The 17,363-nt window shown below is 47.4% G+C and overlaps 1 protein-coding gene across 2 annotated transcripts; it reads right to left on the bottom strand.

Moving 5' to 3' along the window:
- Positions 1-965: 965 nt before the first annotated feature.
- On the bottom strand, positions 966-17,075 carry sec24b (SEC24 homolog B, COPII coat complex component). 2 transcript variants are annotated; one of them, XM_035526277.1, is made up of 24 exons: positions 16,826-17,075; positions 14,918-15,547; positions 14,602-14,748; positions 13,302-13,421; positions 11,022-11,105; positions 10,768-10,934; positions 9,787-9,971; positions 9,609-9,711; positions 9,379-9,505; positions 8,995-9,104; positions 8,751-8,863; positions 8,545-8,663; positions 8,203-8,258; positions 7,740-7,946; positions 6,624-6,747; positions 6,342-6,500; positions 4,342-4,515; positions 4,051-4,161; positions 3,642-3,817; positions 3,203-3,340; positions 2,914-3,018; positions 2,742-2,834; positions 2,383-2,486; positions 966-2,020 (listed from the first exon to the last, which is right to left on the bottom strand). In XM_035526277.1, the coding sequence occupies exons 1-24, from the start codon at positions 16,920-16,922 to the stop codon at positions 1,906-1,908; spliced, it is 3,564 nt and encodes a 1,187-aa protein (XP_035382170.1). In that variant the 5' UTR covers positions 16,923-17,075; the 3' UTR covers positions 966-1,905. The 2 variants fall into 2 exon arrangements, with proteins under 2 accessions (XP_035382170.1, XP_035382171.1); XM_035526278.1 differs by lacking the exon at positions 13,302-13,421.
- Positions 17,076-17,363: the final 288 nt, after the last annotated feature.

Below are 17,363 nucleotides of genomic sequence, written 5' to 3' on the forward strand. Positions count from 1 at the left end.
GGACCATGGCGCAATAGAAGAAGGCGACCTGCTCTGATCAATCATGTTTTCTTTGACATCACTTAGATGACTGTTTAACAAAGTAAACAACACAGAAACAACTCCTTTGTCATGGGAAAACCCTGAGCAAATAACCAGCTCTTCTCAGATTATTTCCTGTTGCTAGCGTAAATCTGACTGAGCGCAAGTGTCAATTTTACCCCCCTTGGACCATGTTCCCAAATTCCTACGAGGAAAAAGCAGCAAAAAGGAATTCTCTTCACAATTATCCCTCAGAATCACCAACAAAGCCTAAACATCTGTGAGAGGAAAAAGCACCATCGTTATAATTCAACTAAACTGCATCTTCAAACTTTCTCGTTTTATAGAATTGTGCCGTTTCCATGAACATGCAAAACGTGGGTGCAAAAAAAATGTCTGCAATGGGGAATGTCAAAGATCTGTCTACTCTAATAGCCATTCTAAGTGTATATGTGTTACCTTTGCAGAATGTAAGACAGTAAATGGTGGTTTTGCATCTTTTGCTCAGGCCCTGTGATTAGCAGTGCATTCTGGGATACTGTTTGGATAAAGGGTGGCATAATTGCTGTTGGCTTCAGCCTAAAGCAAACTGGTTCTTTGGAAAAGCTCCATTTGATTCCATGGCTTCCAGTCATTCTGAATATGCATTCTTAGAACACTCTAGGGTTCTGGCATTCTTAGAACACTCCAGAATTCCGCAAATTGCTAAAGTCTAGTTGAGCCAGCATGACAACGGATGTGGTCAGGGGAGGTTTCTCTCTGCTCCAAAGTAGGCTCAGACTGTGTTCACACTTCTACCAAACCCTAGCTTAGCATGACCTGAAAGACAATCTGATGCCACAACAGCAATCTAGTTTACATGTAGCTCTTACCCACAAGGTGAGGGCTGGTGTTACAGGAATGTGCTCTGAAAAGTTAAATAACACGGCATGTCAGACATCCACTCGAAACGCCACAGAGACGTACAGCCTTTCATTTTATTCAATAAGCTCATCATAAATTATCGCACATAAAATATTATTTTCCCCAGAGTTACAAAGTGGATGGATGACAACGGTTTTGCCATCTACGTCGTCATGTGGGGTCCTCACGGAAGCAAGGAGTGAAGGAGAATTATCCTAGCATCACACAAAGCACAGATCCTGGCAGCGATGCAGAGTGGTGTGTGCGTTATGGTTGTGACACAGATGGACCTGTACTCAGTACACCACAACTGCACACACACCCATACACACGCCAGCATGTTAGAGGGAAAATAAAAATCAGATGAAATATAAGAGAGCAAAAAAGAGGGAGGCAATAGAAATGGAATGACAAGAATGTCTGCAGGTGCTATGGAGTGCGGTATGGCAGTGTTAAAAAAAAGCAAAAAAAGCAAACAAGAGCAGTGTTAGTGAAGGCTAGGTGTGAAAACTTTCATCACTAGTGTGAGAGTGCACCTACAGGTAATGTAGCAGAGATGAGGGGCACTGCGGGAGGGGATAAAAATATTTGGAATCAAGTTATGTGGTACAACAGTAGCTATGACAGGACATTAGTGGTGGAGGCGGGACCAGTGCTGCCTGCCCAATCGGTAATGAGTGGTGGAGGCGGGACCAGTGCGGCCTGGCCGATCGGTGTCCATATATGGGGTATAGCTCCTTTTTCATTCAATGTACTTGCTGCACTGTTGTTCAGCGTATGTAAAATGATGTGTTCATTTATTCAATGCTTTGCTTCAATTGTTCTTGACCCCTCTCCCCCAAGAGGGGTCACGGGCTGTGGCCAATGGGAGACGGGAGGGGTGTGTGAGACACTCTGCTGTCCAATGGCACAGCCTGCTGCAGAAATGGGTCCACAGTGCCAGAACCAGCGGTGGAGCGCCGGGCTCGGTTCTGTGGGCCTCTATTTGGACATTTGCTGCTGGATGTGCAGAAGGAACTCGTAGTAGGAGAAGGCGGACTCGGAACGATCCTCGATCAGGTGCTGGAAAAAGCTACTCTTAGCAGAGGGCTCATCTCTGACAGACAGAAGGACAGAATGACAGAAAGAGGGAGGAGAGTCTCTCTAAGTACAAAGCAAACACAAATGCATTTACATGTGCAGTACACGGCAGGCGACTTACATATTTATCAGTGTGACATTGTGTTCGTTCAATGGGAGGTGAACCTGTGAACTTGGGAAGTTGTTCGTGTGTGTGTGTGTGTGTGTGTGTGTGTGGGTGGGTCTCCTGCCGCGTGTACCCAAAAGCCATTTGTTTCTATCTTGGTGTTCTGTTGTCTGGCTGCATACTTGTTTAATATGACAACAGGGAAGCAGACATACATCCTTCTCCTGAGGGGGAGGAGGAGAGACAGAGGAAGGGAGGATGTAGTGGCGTACTTGAGCACACAGAAGGCGGCGCAGAATGCTCTGGCCTCCTGCAGCCAGGACACAAACGCTCGGGTTCTCTCCGACGCCGTCGTCTCCAGAGCTGGGATCTCCGTCTGCACACGCACACATTACCTTTTCAGCTTTTTTTCATTTTCAAAAATCATCTCTCTGTCTTCCTAGGCTACAGACACAGCAGGGTGTGTGTGTGCACGTGAGCTGTGCTGGAGAACTTGTATGTCCGTAGAGTTGCGCCACGACTGAGGTGCAACCACATATTTAGTTTGGGGATTTAGATGCATCATCTACACTCTTGAAAATCTTCCACTTAACATGCAACTTCCCCGGGTTACCATGAAACCCCCACCCACCATGTCGGGAGGTATGGAGGCGTAGTCTGGACAGCCCAAAACGTCTCGTACGAACATCTCGTCACAGCACTTTCCCACCCACAGATACATCACCTGCAGGGCAAAGGTCAAAGGTTCAATGATGAGAAGAAACAGGACAGACTTGTATAGAGTTGGTGAGAGTGGCACTAACGCTGCCACAGTCCATGAGGAAGGCGCCGTCTCGGCTGAGCTTCTCAGCGGACAGCTGCAGTAGAGGAGGCTGGGGAATCATGCGCTCATTCAGGTGCAGGGCCCCCTGCAGGACAAAAGTGGGCATGCATGCAAATAAAACAGCACAGCACACAAGTGACAAAAATGCGACTCCCATTTAGTTTTTTTAATAAAACCATTTATTTATTTATAAGTGCATGATATATTTGTCCCTGACATCAAGCTAAATAGTGTTGTGTGTGTGTGTGTGTGTGTGTACACTTGTGTACCTGTTCTGTCAGGTTGTCGACGCGGTACAGGTCGGGGTGGATCAAGCGCATGATCTGTTTGAGTGGCTGGCTCTTAAACTCGCACATGGCAAACACTCGATCATCCAGGCGAGTGCTTGTCCCCGTCCGCAGCGCTTTCTGCGGAGCAACACAGCTGAATCACCAGCTCTGTACACGTTTCGCATCGCATCACACCACACAGGCGTGAAACCTCTGGTGAAACCCATCAGCTAACTTTTGGTGGACTGGGACACTACAAGGACAATACATGCAGTCCTACCAGAAAAAAAAACGCAAATAATTTTAAAAACGCTGCATGGTTCTGCCAGAAGCGCAAGGCTGTGTGAACCGGCCAGCTGGGTGTTGATTTCTGCTTGTGTGTGGGTGGCAAAAATGGTGTGTGTGTGTGTGTGTGTGTGTGTGTGTGCGGCGCCCCCACCTGTTTGAGCAGTGCGAGTACATATAACGGGAAGAGGCGCAGGGCGGCAGGGGCGGTGAGGCCCGAGAGCTGCAGGTTGGAGCCGTTAGCACGGTACGCCTCCAAAGAGTCCACCACTGCGTTCACCAGCGCGTCCCGTGCATCCAACAGACTGGAGGAGATGGAGCGGTCTATGGCTGCAGAGAGGGGGAGACATGGTCACAGGGGGACGTAAGGGGGCAAGAGGCAGAAAAAGTATTTAAAAAACAGCATACCAGAGGGAGGAAAAATCTGGATTTCTCTATGGAAAAAAGTCATTATTTAACTGGGCAAAAGGAAACCTGAGACCTTAAATATGAGACACTGTAAAGGAAGCAAAGTCAGTTCAGAGAACGGGGAGCGTGTGTGTGTGTGAGAAAAACATACGCACCCATGTTGGCGAGCAGACAGGTAATGGCTTCAACATCAGCTCCCGCAAACACGTCGCTGAGCTGGCTTACCACTGGCAGGCACAGCGTGTGCACTCTGATTCGCCGCTTGCCTGTCAATTACACAAACACAATCAGAAAGGAACGATTTTTTTTTTTTTTTAGAACACAGTGCTGAACCCAGTCACAGTCGAGATGAGGCAAATATAAAAAACAGACCATAATGTACTTTTGCTCATCAACTTCAGAACAAGTGCTCCACCCCACACAAGTGCAAAACAGCGCGCGCACACCTTTGCTGGATGTGTAGAGAAGTGCGGCCTGGAAGCAGGCTAGCGACGTGTCAGCTAAACTCTCGTCTATGGACATCTGCACAGCGAAGCCAGAGTCCGGGTTCACGTTGGCCAGAGACAGCAAATCAGTGGACCGCACAAAGAAGTTACCATGGAACGTGTGTATCGACAGTCCTGCCAGTGAATCAAACAACAAAACATAACATTAGTAAAATTAACATTTTTCAGACAGCAGGCAACACTCAAGCATGACTTCCATATCATTGACCTGTCTGTCTCTCCTACTCAGATGTTTTTTTTGTTTTTTTTTAAGTTTATAAAGTATTTTTTGTACCCGGGGGCGGGGGTGGGTGGGGGACTGGCATGAGACTGGGCGCTTCCTTTTTCACATGGTAGTCCAAACTGGTTTTATCAGTGGAACACAAATTTCCATATTTAGCACTAGTTATACGGTGAGCCATCAGACCCGGGTAACGACTCAGCATTTGACTGGGGGGGGGGGGTCACGGCACGCCACGGCGCTGACTAGTCGACGTCACATTTAGCCGTGAAAACCAGAATAAGAAACAAATGGAGCGAAAGTTAACTTCTAATATTATAATTAGCTTAGCTAGAAAAACAAACAGTCCCGGTATCTCAGACGTTTCCTCGACAACATACCCTTAGCAACATCACGTCATCGGAGGGAGGGAAAACATTCCGCAAAGTTAAAACGAGTGAGTGTGAAGTTGTGGGAAATCGTGTCTTGAAACTGTTTTAACGAATTGTCAACACCTTCCTATTTCAGTACTCTTCTGCCAGAAGCAAGGCCCGGATATATCGAGAAAATCAGTCTGATTAAACAGCCCCAGCGATCAGAAATTTAAGTGGACATTTACCCCACAGAGGGGTCACAGGTAGGCTAAACTAGTCAATACCGTCAACATGATGGCTAACGTCAGAACCGTCAGGTCAATAGTCTACTGTTAGCCTGAATATTAGCTGAATACTACCGTCAATATGGTCCCCGTTCTGTATAAGCCTTATGTATTGTGCAACCTACCATGCAACAACCTTTTGGCATATTCATAGTTTTAGTTTAAAGGCCCCGCACAGTACGTTTCCGCAGGACGTGTGTTGTGTTCACACCTGATGACTCTCTAAATACATTATTAAAATATGAACTGTGGCGCCCTGCGATTTAAGCAGAGAAGTTGTTTACCCGAGCGATGGTCTAACAGCGTTTCACCTCCTCAGGTTCAGGTAAGTAAAGCCGTGTTGATCCGATTTCCTGACTGGGCCATTAAGTTTGGGGCCGTCAATCAACCCGCTGTGGCCACACCCACACGGCAGAATGGTAAAAGGCGACAGAGAAAAAACTAAATTCAAAACACCCCCTTTAATGTTGTTTTTTGGGGGGAAAAAAAGAAAAGTAACTGGAATATATAAGATTCCAAAAATATTTAAATACATTCTTATTTTCACAGTGTGAAAATAAAAAGACAACTGTGCAGGGACTTTAAAACCAATAAAGTGTGCAATGCAGATCAGTGAAGAGCCTTAAATACACCGTTTCCAAGTGCCGTTTTCCACTGCAGGAAAGTAACCATCGTAAAGTCAGATATTATATTACCTTTTGTCGCTTTGGTCCGATTGCTATGTTGGATTTAGAAGCACAACTTGATACCAGTGCAAACGTTCACTTGCGCGTGAATGAAAGTAATATACATTCACACCATATCTCCATACAATATTTTTGAAATGTGAGCATTAACCCTGCCGTTAACCCTGTACGGACTTATTTGCTGTTCATTTAAGTGCAGTTAACAGGCCAAAACCCAGAACATCTGTATTTCGACCATTACCAACCAGAACTGCAGTATTGCATAACAAAATCCTTCTATACGTCAAGTTCAAGGTGTGTATTCACAGTCCAAACAGTATCAAACATCACCGCCAAATCGTGACGGCCCAGCATGGACCCACAGGTCAGAGATGCGAGGAAGCGAGCGGCTGCTCACCTTTGGTGCACCTGATCCTCATGACGGCCTCGAAGCCGATCTTCCTGGTGAGGTAGCGATGGAGGTCCTGCTGAAGCTTCAGGTTCTGTGCGGGGCTGTGGACATGATGGAAGCCGGGGTAGTAGAAGATGCTGCCAGCCGAGTACTTCGACACGCACGCTGTGGGGAGTGTACACATGACTTCATGTGTGTGTGTGAGAGAGAGACTGAACTTTTTGCTCATTTTAGTATTGCTGTCAGGTCAGACCAGGACACCTTTAAGAAGACTGTGTATGTGAGTACCTAAAGATGCCAGATCAGAATACTGAGAGCTGAGCAGGAACAGGTCCACCCCTATCTGCTGACCAGAACAGTCCAGAGCCAGCTTCTTATAAAAGTCTGTAGCAGGACCCAGGTGCTGTACGCCCTACAACACACACACACACACACACACACACACACACACACACACACACACACACACACACACACACACACACACACACACACACACACACACACACACACACACACACCCCCCAGTGGCATTTCTGTGTTTTACCAGAAACTGAGAAAGTATGAACACTAAGGAAATGGTCAGTGTGAAGACTCCTCTCCCCCTATGGTAACCATGCTCCTCCCCTCCCCTCTCCTCTCCTCTCCCCTCCTCTCCCCTCCTCTCCTCTCCCCTCCCTTCTCCCCTCCCTTCTCCCCTCCCCTCTCCCCTCCCTTCTCCCCTCCCCTCTCCCCTCCCCTCCCCTCCTATGGTAACAATGCTCCTCTCTAACATAACAATACTCCACAGGACACCAACTGTTTCACTGCATTTGTATTTTTAGGCAAATACATCAGATCCTGCAGTGTTCCCATACACTACTGTTGGAACTAGGAGTTCTTCACCAATCTCAGGGAGTGTGTGTGTGTGTGTGTTTCATGCTGCTGCATTTCTGCTCGACATCCTCTCATCACTCTTGCAGTACGTGTAGTGCCTGAGAATTCTTGGCTGAAACTGAAGTTCTGCTGAAGCTGAGATTTAACACTTGACTCGAAAACCAACTGCTGGATTTCTTTCAAACAATATAAAAATTTTTGGATTTATGTATATATCAACAGTAATAAGCTCTGAATGAAAAAGTCAACTGAAAAACTAAAGGAAAGGTCTGAACATATTTTAAAGTCAGCACTGATGTGACATCACAGAAACTTGTTGCACATGGCACTACAGTCAGATGTAGGCGGGACAGAGCGCCAGAGTCAGACGTCGTGTCACAGCATGCTGTCATTCACAGGGAAGACGCGTTCGTCAAAACAGGACAGAGACTATGAGTTCAGAGGTCATTCTGACATCCCAGCATGTGTGTGCGTGCGCGCGCGTGTGTGTGTGTGTGTGTGTGTGTGTGAGAGAGAGTGTGAGTGTACCTTGGTGCTGGATCTCAGGTTAGGGTCCTCTCGTGACTGGAGCAGTCCTGCCCCCAGGGAGGGCAGCTGGGTCTGGAACACAGACACGCGCCCCCCAGTGGCTGACATCAGCTTGTACGCGGCCTGCAGTGCAGGCCCCAGAGCACTGTGGGTCTCCCGGGTGTGTGTGAACATCGCCGGCAATGCATTAAGCAGATCTTTCACCATCTACAAACACCACACACATTAAAGACTGAAATGTTAGAGAAATAGGCAGGAATGTAATCATAAACTATTAGTGAAACATCAAATTTACAAACACCTGCACACACACACACGCACTTAATGGAACATAACGAGAAACTGTTACAAGCCACAAGAGACAAACAGGTGCATGTAATTCTGTCACACACAGTGACGGGTGGGGGGGTATGGGAGTGAGTGAATGAGTGTGTGCGCGCGCATATATGTGTAAGTTCTATACCTCATGACTCTCTTTTAGGTTTACCAGCAGACTGTCAGGAGTTGGAATGAACACATCTGTAAAGAGCATAGAGCACATTTGAGTTTTACACACACACACACACACACACACACACACACACACACACACACACAATATTTAACATCACGACTGGCAAATCAGGCTGTTTTTGATGTAAAGGACTTAGTGGCTGGAACCGGAACCGGAACCATCGGTATTCTAACTAAACCTCATCCGGTCCAGTTAACCCCAAACCCACATTCCACCCAGAGCTAGTTCTGACTGCTATCTGTCCTGTTCCGCCTGGTTAGTCTGAGCTTTGGAGGGGTGGGGGGGCCTTACCGTCAATGTCGGACACCACTAGCATCTGCGGCTGGGACAGACCCTCCTGCAGGTTGTAGAAGTGGATAGTGCTGTCAAAGGTCAGAAAACCGATACGAGTGCGCGAATCACCAGGCAGCCTGAGGGAGAGCAGGAGAGTGAGAGCTTGCAGCTGATCATATTCCCGCTAAACCACACAGAAGTCATGAAGATCACAGTTCACCCACTTCTCCAGGTTTTCCAGCAGCGACTGGCACAACACGTTCAGGTAGCCCGACTCCACTGCATTATGGGATACATCCAACACAAACAGGTAGGCTGCAGGCTGAGGAGGGCGCAGCTAGAGAGAGAGAGACATTAGAGAAATACCACCTCAGACATCCATAACAGAAAGGTAGACGTCTATCAGTACATGCGCGCGCACACAGACACAGTTACACACACACACACGTTTAACACACCCTCCCTCACCATGTAATCTGAGGAAGCAATGAACTCTACTGTGGAGTTCTGCACCTCTGGCCTCTTATGTGGTTCACCATAGGACCGTGTGACTGGATTATACATGAACTCATCAGGAACTGAGAGAAAAACACAATGACGGGGAGAGAGAGAGAAAAAGTATGGGAGAGAGAGTGATTTCCATTTTAACCTCCGAGCTCACATTGTGAAATGTTCAGACAGCAGGAGTGTTTCAAGAGAACTGATTCACATCTTAAATGGCTTTCACACTGCTGAAGACACCTTGTGAAATCGTAGAGGAACCGGTCAGATGGCGGCAATGGAAATCAGCAACTCGGGCGAGGAGGTGAGGACTAGCCTGCGCCCTTCACCGACCTCTCACGTGCATCTTACCGTCATTGACGCGGTAACAGAGGTTACACTTCCAGCGGTGCTGGTCTAGGAACGACACGAACGGATTGATATATGTCCTACAGGAGCGACAGCGCACGATGGTGTTGGAGGTGATGACTGGCAACTGCTGCAGAGGGAGGGTAAGTGCACGCTTAGGCTCGACTGAACAGGTGTGACCACGGCTTACCTGAAGCAAATGTGGCGATAATGAGGTGCGGGCAGTGCCATACCGTCAGATCCCTAAAAGGGTGCAGGAGGAGGCCCAGGGGCAGGCGAGCTTTATTCAACAGGGCCTGAGTCTGAGGAATACTGCTGAGAGTGCAGCGAAACGTACTGAGAGAGAGAGAGAAAGAATTTAGATTATAGCTAATCCCATGGGCCTCACAAACTCAGCGAGGGAGTCCTTACTCTGGGCTGCAGTTCATCTTGCGCAGGTTACTGCTGAGGTTGGGCTCAGCTGGAGTGCCGCGTTTCAGGGGGAGGAGGTTCCTCTCTTGCAGAAGATTGACGGGACGCAAGCCCTCCACTTCCTGTTCTGAAACCCCACTCAGACCCCCCAGCGCTGTCGACAGCTGAGAAAGACTGGGGAACGGCTACACACGCACGCACACACACACACACACACTTACATGCATCCCCTCCTGTCCCCTAACCCCTACATTAGCTACACAGGCCAACGTCTGCCGAGGCATCAGTCACAGTCTCCCATTTCCATGGTTACGCTCCGTGAGCACACGTGCATTCAGAGAAGACTTGCGCTATTACAGGTTGAGAGCTCTTATGGTGAAGAGACCAAAAAAACCAAAAAAAAAAAAACAGCTGGAAATATTTACAACTCTCAACGTACAGAAGAGGCAGAGAGTCATGGGATGTGGGGTACCCCATCCTACTGGCACTGACTCTTAACGGTGTTCTCAGTAACGTTAGCTGAGGCCACACATGGCTAACATTTTATACGTGATCAGAAAACACAAGGTCTGAGGCTACTTGATAATATTTGAAACTACTTAAGAAGGTTTGAGACCACTTAATGTTTGAGGCTACTTGATGACTAGTTTTGAGAGTGCCAGAGAGACAGAATTTGCCATTTGAACGATATTACATCATGTCCACATGCTTTCATTGCTTGCTAGCTACATTAGCCTCGAAGCTCCAGTGTAGAGCTGGACAATAGACATCATACGCTGAGCTGTACTGTTACGTTAGGGGTCAGGAGAAAGTGCCCGTTATTGCTCTGCTTTATACACACACTACAATAAAGAGTCAGTCAGTCTTGAAATCAAATTAGTATGGAACATAATCCAGATCGGAGCAAATGATTGCCGTCAGCTCAATCAATCTCGATCTTGTGATTATGCAATAAATCACGACGACAGGCCTAGCTATTACCTGGGAATACGGCTGATATCCAGGTGCATTGTACCCTCCATGTGATGGGGAGGAGCCTGCTCTCGGGGTGGGGCTTTGTTGATAACCAGGTTGCATGGCTGGATAGTTGTAACCAAAGGGCGGGGCTTGTTTGGTTGGGTCAGCAGGAGGAGGAACAGAGGAGGAGCCTGGGAGAGAGATGAATACAAATCATTCCACAGCACCTAGAGCGCAGGTCAGCCACCCAGCGGTAAAGGGCAGAAAGACGTGTGTACCTGGGTAGATGCCTCCTTCCAAGGACTCGTAGCTGTTGGGAACAGGAGATGCACTACCTGTGGTGGTGGAAGAACTGTCTCCACCTGTGTGTACACACACAAAGAGTAAGAGACTGCATATAACAACTTATTTACTGAAGTTTTTAGTAAGCCTTCTGTATGTAAAGGTGCAGAACCAGGGGCCCCTGGTCACATCTATAATGAAGTGGATACTTGGACTAAAAATAACAACATTATAAATGATGGACTGGTTACTAACTGGCTCACCCAGTGGAGGACGGGTTCCCCCTTCAGTCCGGTGTGTGTGTGTGTGTGGTGTTACTAACTGGCTCACCCAGTGGAGGACGGGTTCCCCCTTCAGTCCGGTGTGTGTGTGTGTGTGTGTGTGGGGTTACTAACTGGCCCACCCAGTGGAGGACAGGTTCCCCCTTCAGTCTTTATCCTCCCAAGATTTCTTCCTTAAACACATTCAGGGAGTTTTTAACTCAACCACTGTCACCTTCAGATTGCTCATCATGGATCTGGACCCAGATATTTGTAAAGCGGCTTTGTGACAATGTGTGTTGTAAAAAGAAATAAATCTGACTTTGACTTTATAAATATACAACATGACCTGCTATCATTCACACAAACACATCAGTCAATTGGAGAACAAAGGTGTTTTTGTGAAATCAGCCCACATCTCAGAACTGGAAGTGTTTGCCCACATCCTCACTAGCCTCTGATCAACCACCAGTACAATGCATTAACGTGTGTGTGTGTGTATGCCTCTTTACTACCCACTTCAACAGAAAACCCACCTGCTGTGACCTCTATTACTCCATAAGCACATCTCTCAATCCTACATAAAACTGAAGTGCTCCTATCAAAGTGCTCCTACTGAAATTGTATGGCTGTGCTGTTTGGACACGCCAGTCCGAGCCCGAGAGCCCACCAACAGGAGGCTACTAGAAAAGGTTATGCTTCTTTGGCTCAGGGCGAAAAGGGGGATTCTGTATACAGGACACGAATCTGCAATCTCATACACTTTTGGGCCAAGTACAATGCGTGTGAGTGTGTGAGTGAGTGAGAGCGAGAGAGCGTGGGAGAGCGAGATCTGATTGGCTAGGCTCTAGTGACAACAGGCTAAATCTGTGTCCTCTGTGCATTAGTGGCTTTTATTAAAGAACAGAGACAGCGAGAGGAGAACTGCATCGTCACACTGACACCCGCTCCAAGGCTCAACATGGTTCCTCTTCTGAACACTCGCCCTTGAGCGGAATCAGCTGGAGATAAAAGCCTGACTTTCTCTAGAGCGCTACAGTGACGTGTCAGCCAGTGCCCTCAGGGTTCAGCTTAATATAGCAGGGAACTGAACCCAAGAGAAAAACACCAGTGAGGATTTAAACTGCAACACCTTCCTTGACTTACACCACCCACCCACCACCATGTGACAACAGTTCTGCTCCAGGGTCCATCAGAAGGCCAACCCCCCTCTCTCTCTCTCTCTCACACACACACACACACACACACACACAAAGAGACTAAAGACTCCCAGCACGCACGCGCACACACACACACACACACCTTACATGGATTAGCATACAAGATAAAATGCTTATACCTCTCACTCACTCAGTGGCAATAAAGATGATCCAAAGATCATGCTCGCCCAGTCAAACCTATTCCCTAATGTGACTTAATGGGGAGTGTGTGGGGGTGTGTGCGAATGAGGGTAGATAAGCCTGCAGAGGTAATAGTTACTCTCATGTAAAGACTTGTTTACAAAAACCTGCTCAGTAAGAACTCCATTTTTCATGCTTGGTATTAATAACACTTTGTCTTTCAACACACACACACACACACACACACACACATTACATGACAGTCCTAAGCATATGAGAGGATGAGAGAACAAGGTGAACCTTACATCATTTCTGTTAATGTATAGGGCCACCAAGTTCACACTGCTATAGAGGTAAAATGAAAAACTGGAAATTACTGAAAGTTACACAAGAAAGCAAGGTGTGCATGGAAAATGGCAGCCCATCACTTTTGAGAAATGGATGTTCACTGAGCTAATACAACTACAAAACAGGAAGCAAAGACCAACCTATTAAACCTTCAACCTATTAATCTGACCAGGAAGGACACAGCAAGGTCACAAGGCTGAGGGGCCTGGGTCACAGTACGGTCACAAGGCTGAGGGGCCTGGGTCACAGTGAATGGGCTCGGGGTTCCCGGGGTTGGGGACTCGTAAGGCGAAGGGATGCGGGCGGAGGAATAAAAGCGAGAGCAGACCTGCTTCCTCATCCTCCTCATCCTCGTCGTCTTGGTCAGAGCTGGATGAGGAGTGGTCACCTGGCAACCCTGTGGATGAACTAGGAGCGCTATTTTCCCCATATCCACCATACAGGAGCCCTGAAATACAGCATAGCCAACCATCAGACCAGGAGACAGACACAGGAGAGAGGGAGCCAGGGAGGAGGGGGAGGGAGAGATGGAAAGAGTGAAAGAGAGAGTTAGAAAGAGATAGCAGGAGAGAGCGGACGAAAGAGAGTGTGTGGAAAAAATGAAAGACTTAGCACTGCGAAAGAGCAAAGAGTGAAAGGCGCGAAAACACTAAATCTACAGTGCCTTTTCATGTTCCTACTACTATAATCACTATTAATATTATTACCACTACTATTATTGTTGTTCTATTAACGTAGTAACAAGTGTATTCCTGTGAAAGATCATGAAGGGGAGCGGGATAGGATCAGGACCAAGATACCCAGTATGTCAGACACATGCATGGAGTAGGCAGTGATGGGGCCAAAAACAAACAAACAAACGCAACAACAACAGGCCCACACAGAGTCTAGATCAGTGGGCGTCAGGCCCTTTCCTGGAACTCTACTGCCCTCCACAGTTGGATGAGCCAGCATAAGGAGTCAGCACTAGCCAAAACTCGGGTGTAATCCAGGACTGGCATTAAGCCCACTGTTCTAGATAAGTCAAGAAAAATAAATCCAGATAGTCTAGACAAGTGTGGACAAATGAGGCACAAAAACAGGTCCCTCTAACAGATGAAGTCTATATGTAAGCTGGAGGAGGACGAGGTAGACAGGGATGGCGGGGCACAGAGAGCACAGGGTTGGAGTGACGCGCCATGGACGCAAAGACGAAGTCATGAATTCACGGGGCAGAATGGCCCATTAGTCACAATCTCTGCTGAGGCTAAACCAACAGAAAAAAAACCCACACCCTGAGACTCATGCTATATAAATGATACATGGATGGGACATCGTCTATATAAATGATACTCAAACGCATGCACGCACGCAGACACACACAGTCGCACCGAGCAATGGGCGGAACAAAGCATACATAAGTTGGCTATGAGAACTGGGCCGTGAAGCATCTGAGGGAGCAGAGGTCTCGGACCGTGGCCCCCCCCTTGGCCCGCTGCACTGCAGACCTGCCAGACACATCAAGACATGATCACAAGGAGCACGTTGCACAAGGCTGCAGAGTGCAGTGGCCACCAGGGGGCGAGCGTGAGGAGGGGATGGGCTAGCCAAGGGGGCTGAAATGCTTTCTGGGGGGGGGGGGTGCTCACCTTGCTGGCGGCTCGGTGAAGAATGCACGGAGGTGGAGGGCGTCCCCGAGGGGGCGTGACCCCTGACAGGGCCCTCCAAACTGGGGGAGGTGCTGCTGTAATGAGGGCCCACAGGGCCTGGGGGGGTTTGGTCATAGCACTGTTGAACTAGGGAGAGAGACAATAAAATATGACAAAATTAATTTTGAATTAAAAGTTACAAAAAAAAATGATAAAAGTAAAGCAAATTAATTAATTCATGAATAAGTAAAACGACCAGTGAAATTTTGATTGTATAACTTTTTTTTCCTTCTGTTTGGGTCCAAGTCCCACCCACCTGCATTTGACTGGCCATTGACAGTGGCCGTTTGGGTGAGGGGTGGGGCTCCGTACCCCTGCTGCGCTGGTTTGGGTGTGGCCCCATTGCCCTGAGGATACTGCTGCAAAGCACTGTGGGTTGGTGGTTGGATCACAGCAGGGATGGGGGGACGCTCTGCAGCTCCCTGGGATGATCTTAGCGTCCCATACTCACTGCTCCCAGGGCCTGATGGGTAGGAGACGATGGGGAAAAGTGGATTACTGCTGCTCGACGCAGGCACCAGCATCGGCTGCTGCTGGCCCTGAGAGGAGGCACCATAACGCTGTCCGTAGTAGTTAGCAGGTGTGGCATAAGAGGCAGGCGGCTGGTACTGGGGGGCTCCAGAAACAGAGTGGGTAGCGGTGGAAGGTGGCTGGGTTGGAGTCTGCAAGCCATGGGGAGGTGGGTAAGGGGTGGGCCCTACACCTGGCCCTGCCCCAGCCTGGGAGTGGCTGTTGTGGTAGTAGGTGGCGCTGAAGTCAGTGTTCATCGGTGGGGCTTTGCTGGGCGGTGGGGGTAACTGACCCGGCATGGCAAGATAACCCTGCTGGGGAACTCCAGTGTAGTAGTTTGAAGCAGGATACATGGCTGGGAGTGGCTGGCCTGGACCTGCAAAATGAAAAATAAAGTATTAGTATCATTACTATATTAAATTATATTCTAATAATTAAGAAAATCATCAAGCAGAAAAAAAAAACAAAAATAAACCAGGTCTGACTTGTCACTGACACTTAAAGACCCCAACAAAAATAAGCAAATAAGACTAACAGTCAAAATAAGGCAAAAATGCCATCCGATTATTATTATTACTATTACTGACTGCCAGAAAAGTGATCCATCAGAGTTACAACATCTGATCAAAGGGCAGTTACTTAGACAATAACGGCTGCCCAGTCCTCCGGAGTATAATTAAAAAAGGCCAGGGCCAAACTTGAAAATATGAAATAGCAATAGCGTTGGCTATCTTGTGTATGGAGGCCAAAAATGAATTCGAGCGACCCTCGATGAAGATATGCCACTGCCGTTTGTTAGGTTGGAAGGGTTTTATGTCCGCCGTTGAAAAACCACGACATCCGCGCAGCCCGAGTAGTTTTCAGAGTAGGAACATACGAGAACACCGCTAGCTAATCCCCGCGGGACCAAATCCCCCAGTCTCCCCGGACAGTGAAGGGTTTGGTTCGGACGTAGTTGACATAATACTGAACATTTCAAGGCTGGTCATTGGGAGTTGAGAAAAAGATGAGTGGCGTGTTTGGCAAATCCGAGCCCTGCAAACTGCACCAGTTTGACGGCGTGAGTAAGGACGATGTAAGTGTATTTGACCATGGAGCTCACAGGAAGATTAGCCGAACAGCAGCAAAACGGCTTCAAAACAAGTCAATTCTGTATGGCTGGGAGTTTTAAATACACATAACATGTAGTTACATTAACATAGATTTACCACTGAGATCGCAGACGATCACACGCCGTAAAAAATAAGCCGCAGCTGGACGTGTAACCACTCTAGCGTTAGCTAAGTTAGCCTGCTAGGTTAGCGTCAGTGCTAGTCGATGAAGGAAAGCAGTCATGCCCGAAATCCCGGAGCTAACGTGTGTTATAGTTGACCATTTAGCCAGCTAGCACACATACACATAAACGTCTACAACTACAGTAGTATATTAACCAGCTTGCTAGTTAGGTAGAGTTAAGGAGGTGTGCTGGCATAAAAATATTAGACAAAACATAATTCCTACAAGGTAGCTTGCTAGCTAATCAAAGTGGAACTCACCCCTCGGCAGCTAGCTAGACAGCCAATATCTTAGCAACCTACATTAGCTAAGGATGTTAATAAGATGGGTAGTTAGGCTAGGCTACGCTAGGCTAAGATAAAATAAGATAATCTCGTACCGTTGTGATAAGGGGTTGCACCTCCGCCACCGTTCTGTGTTGGATTCACGTAATTATTGACGGAGGGGTTGAGATTCGTAAAACCCGGCGCAGACATTGTGCTGAAGGAGTTTTATATGTCCCAGATGAAGCTACATATATGTGGTTACAAGAAGACAAAACCAGGGGTCAACAGTTTTGAGTTCCCATCAACCTGCTTTAAGATCGCTGAGGATCCGTCTGTAATTAGTCAGCGCTGATCTGCCTAGAACAAAACAGTGAATTTGACAGCAGCAATCACTAGGCTGACCAGTCTTTTCAAAATAAAAGACATGTTACGGAAAGCCCATACACTTAATTGAGACGTGGCTATTGTAACCATTTACGACATAAATATTGTAAACTTCAACAAACAGAAATGAACAAAATTCAGTCCTTTATTGTATAAGATTATACACATACTTACACATACTTAATTCTATGGTTTTTTTTTTACATTTCTGCAATACATAAAATGTATGAGGTGAAAAGGGTTACAAATACCATTTAAACAAAAATT

Source organism: Electrophorus electricus, chromosome 1 (genome assembly GCF_013358815.1).
Source record: "Electrophorus electricus isolate fEleEle1 chromosome 1, fEleEle1.pri, whole genome shotgun sequence".
Classification (NCBI taxonomy): domain Eukaryota; kingdom Metazoa; phylum Chordata; class Actinopteri; order Gymnotiformes; family Gymnotidae; genus Electrophorus; species Electrophorus electricus.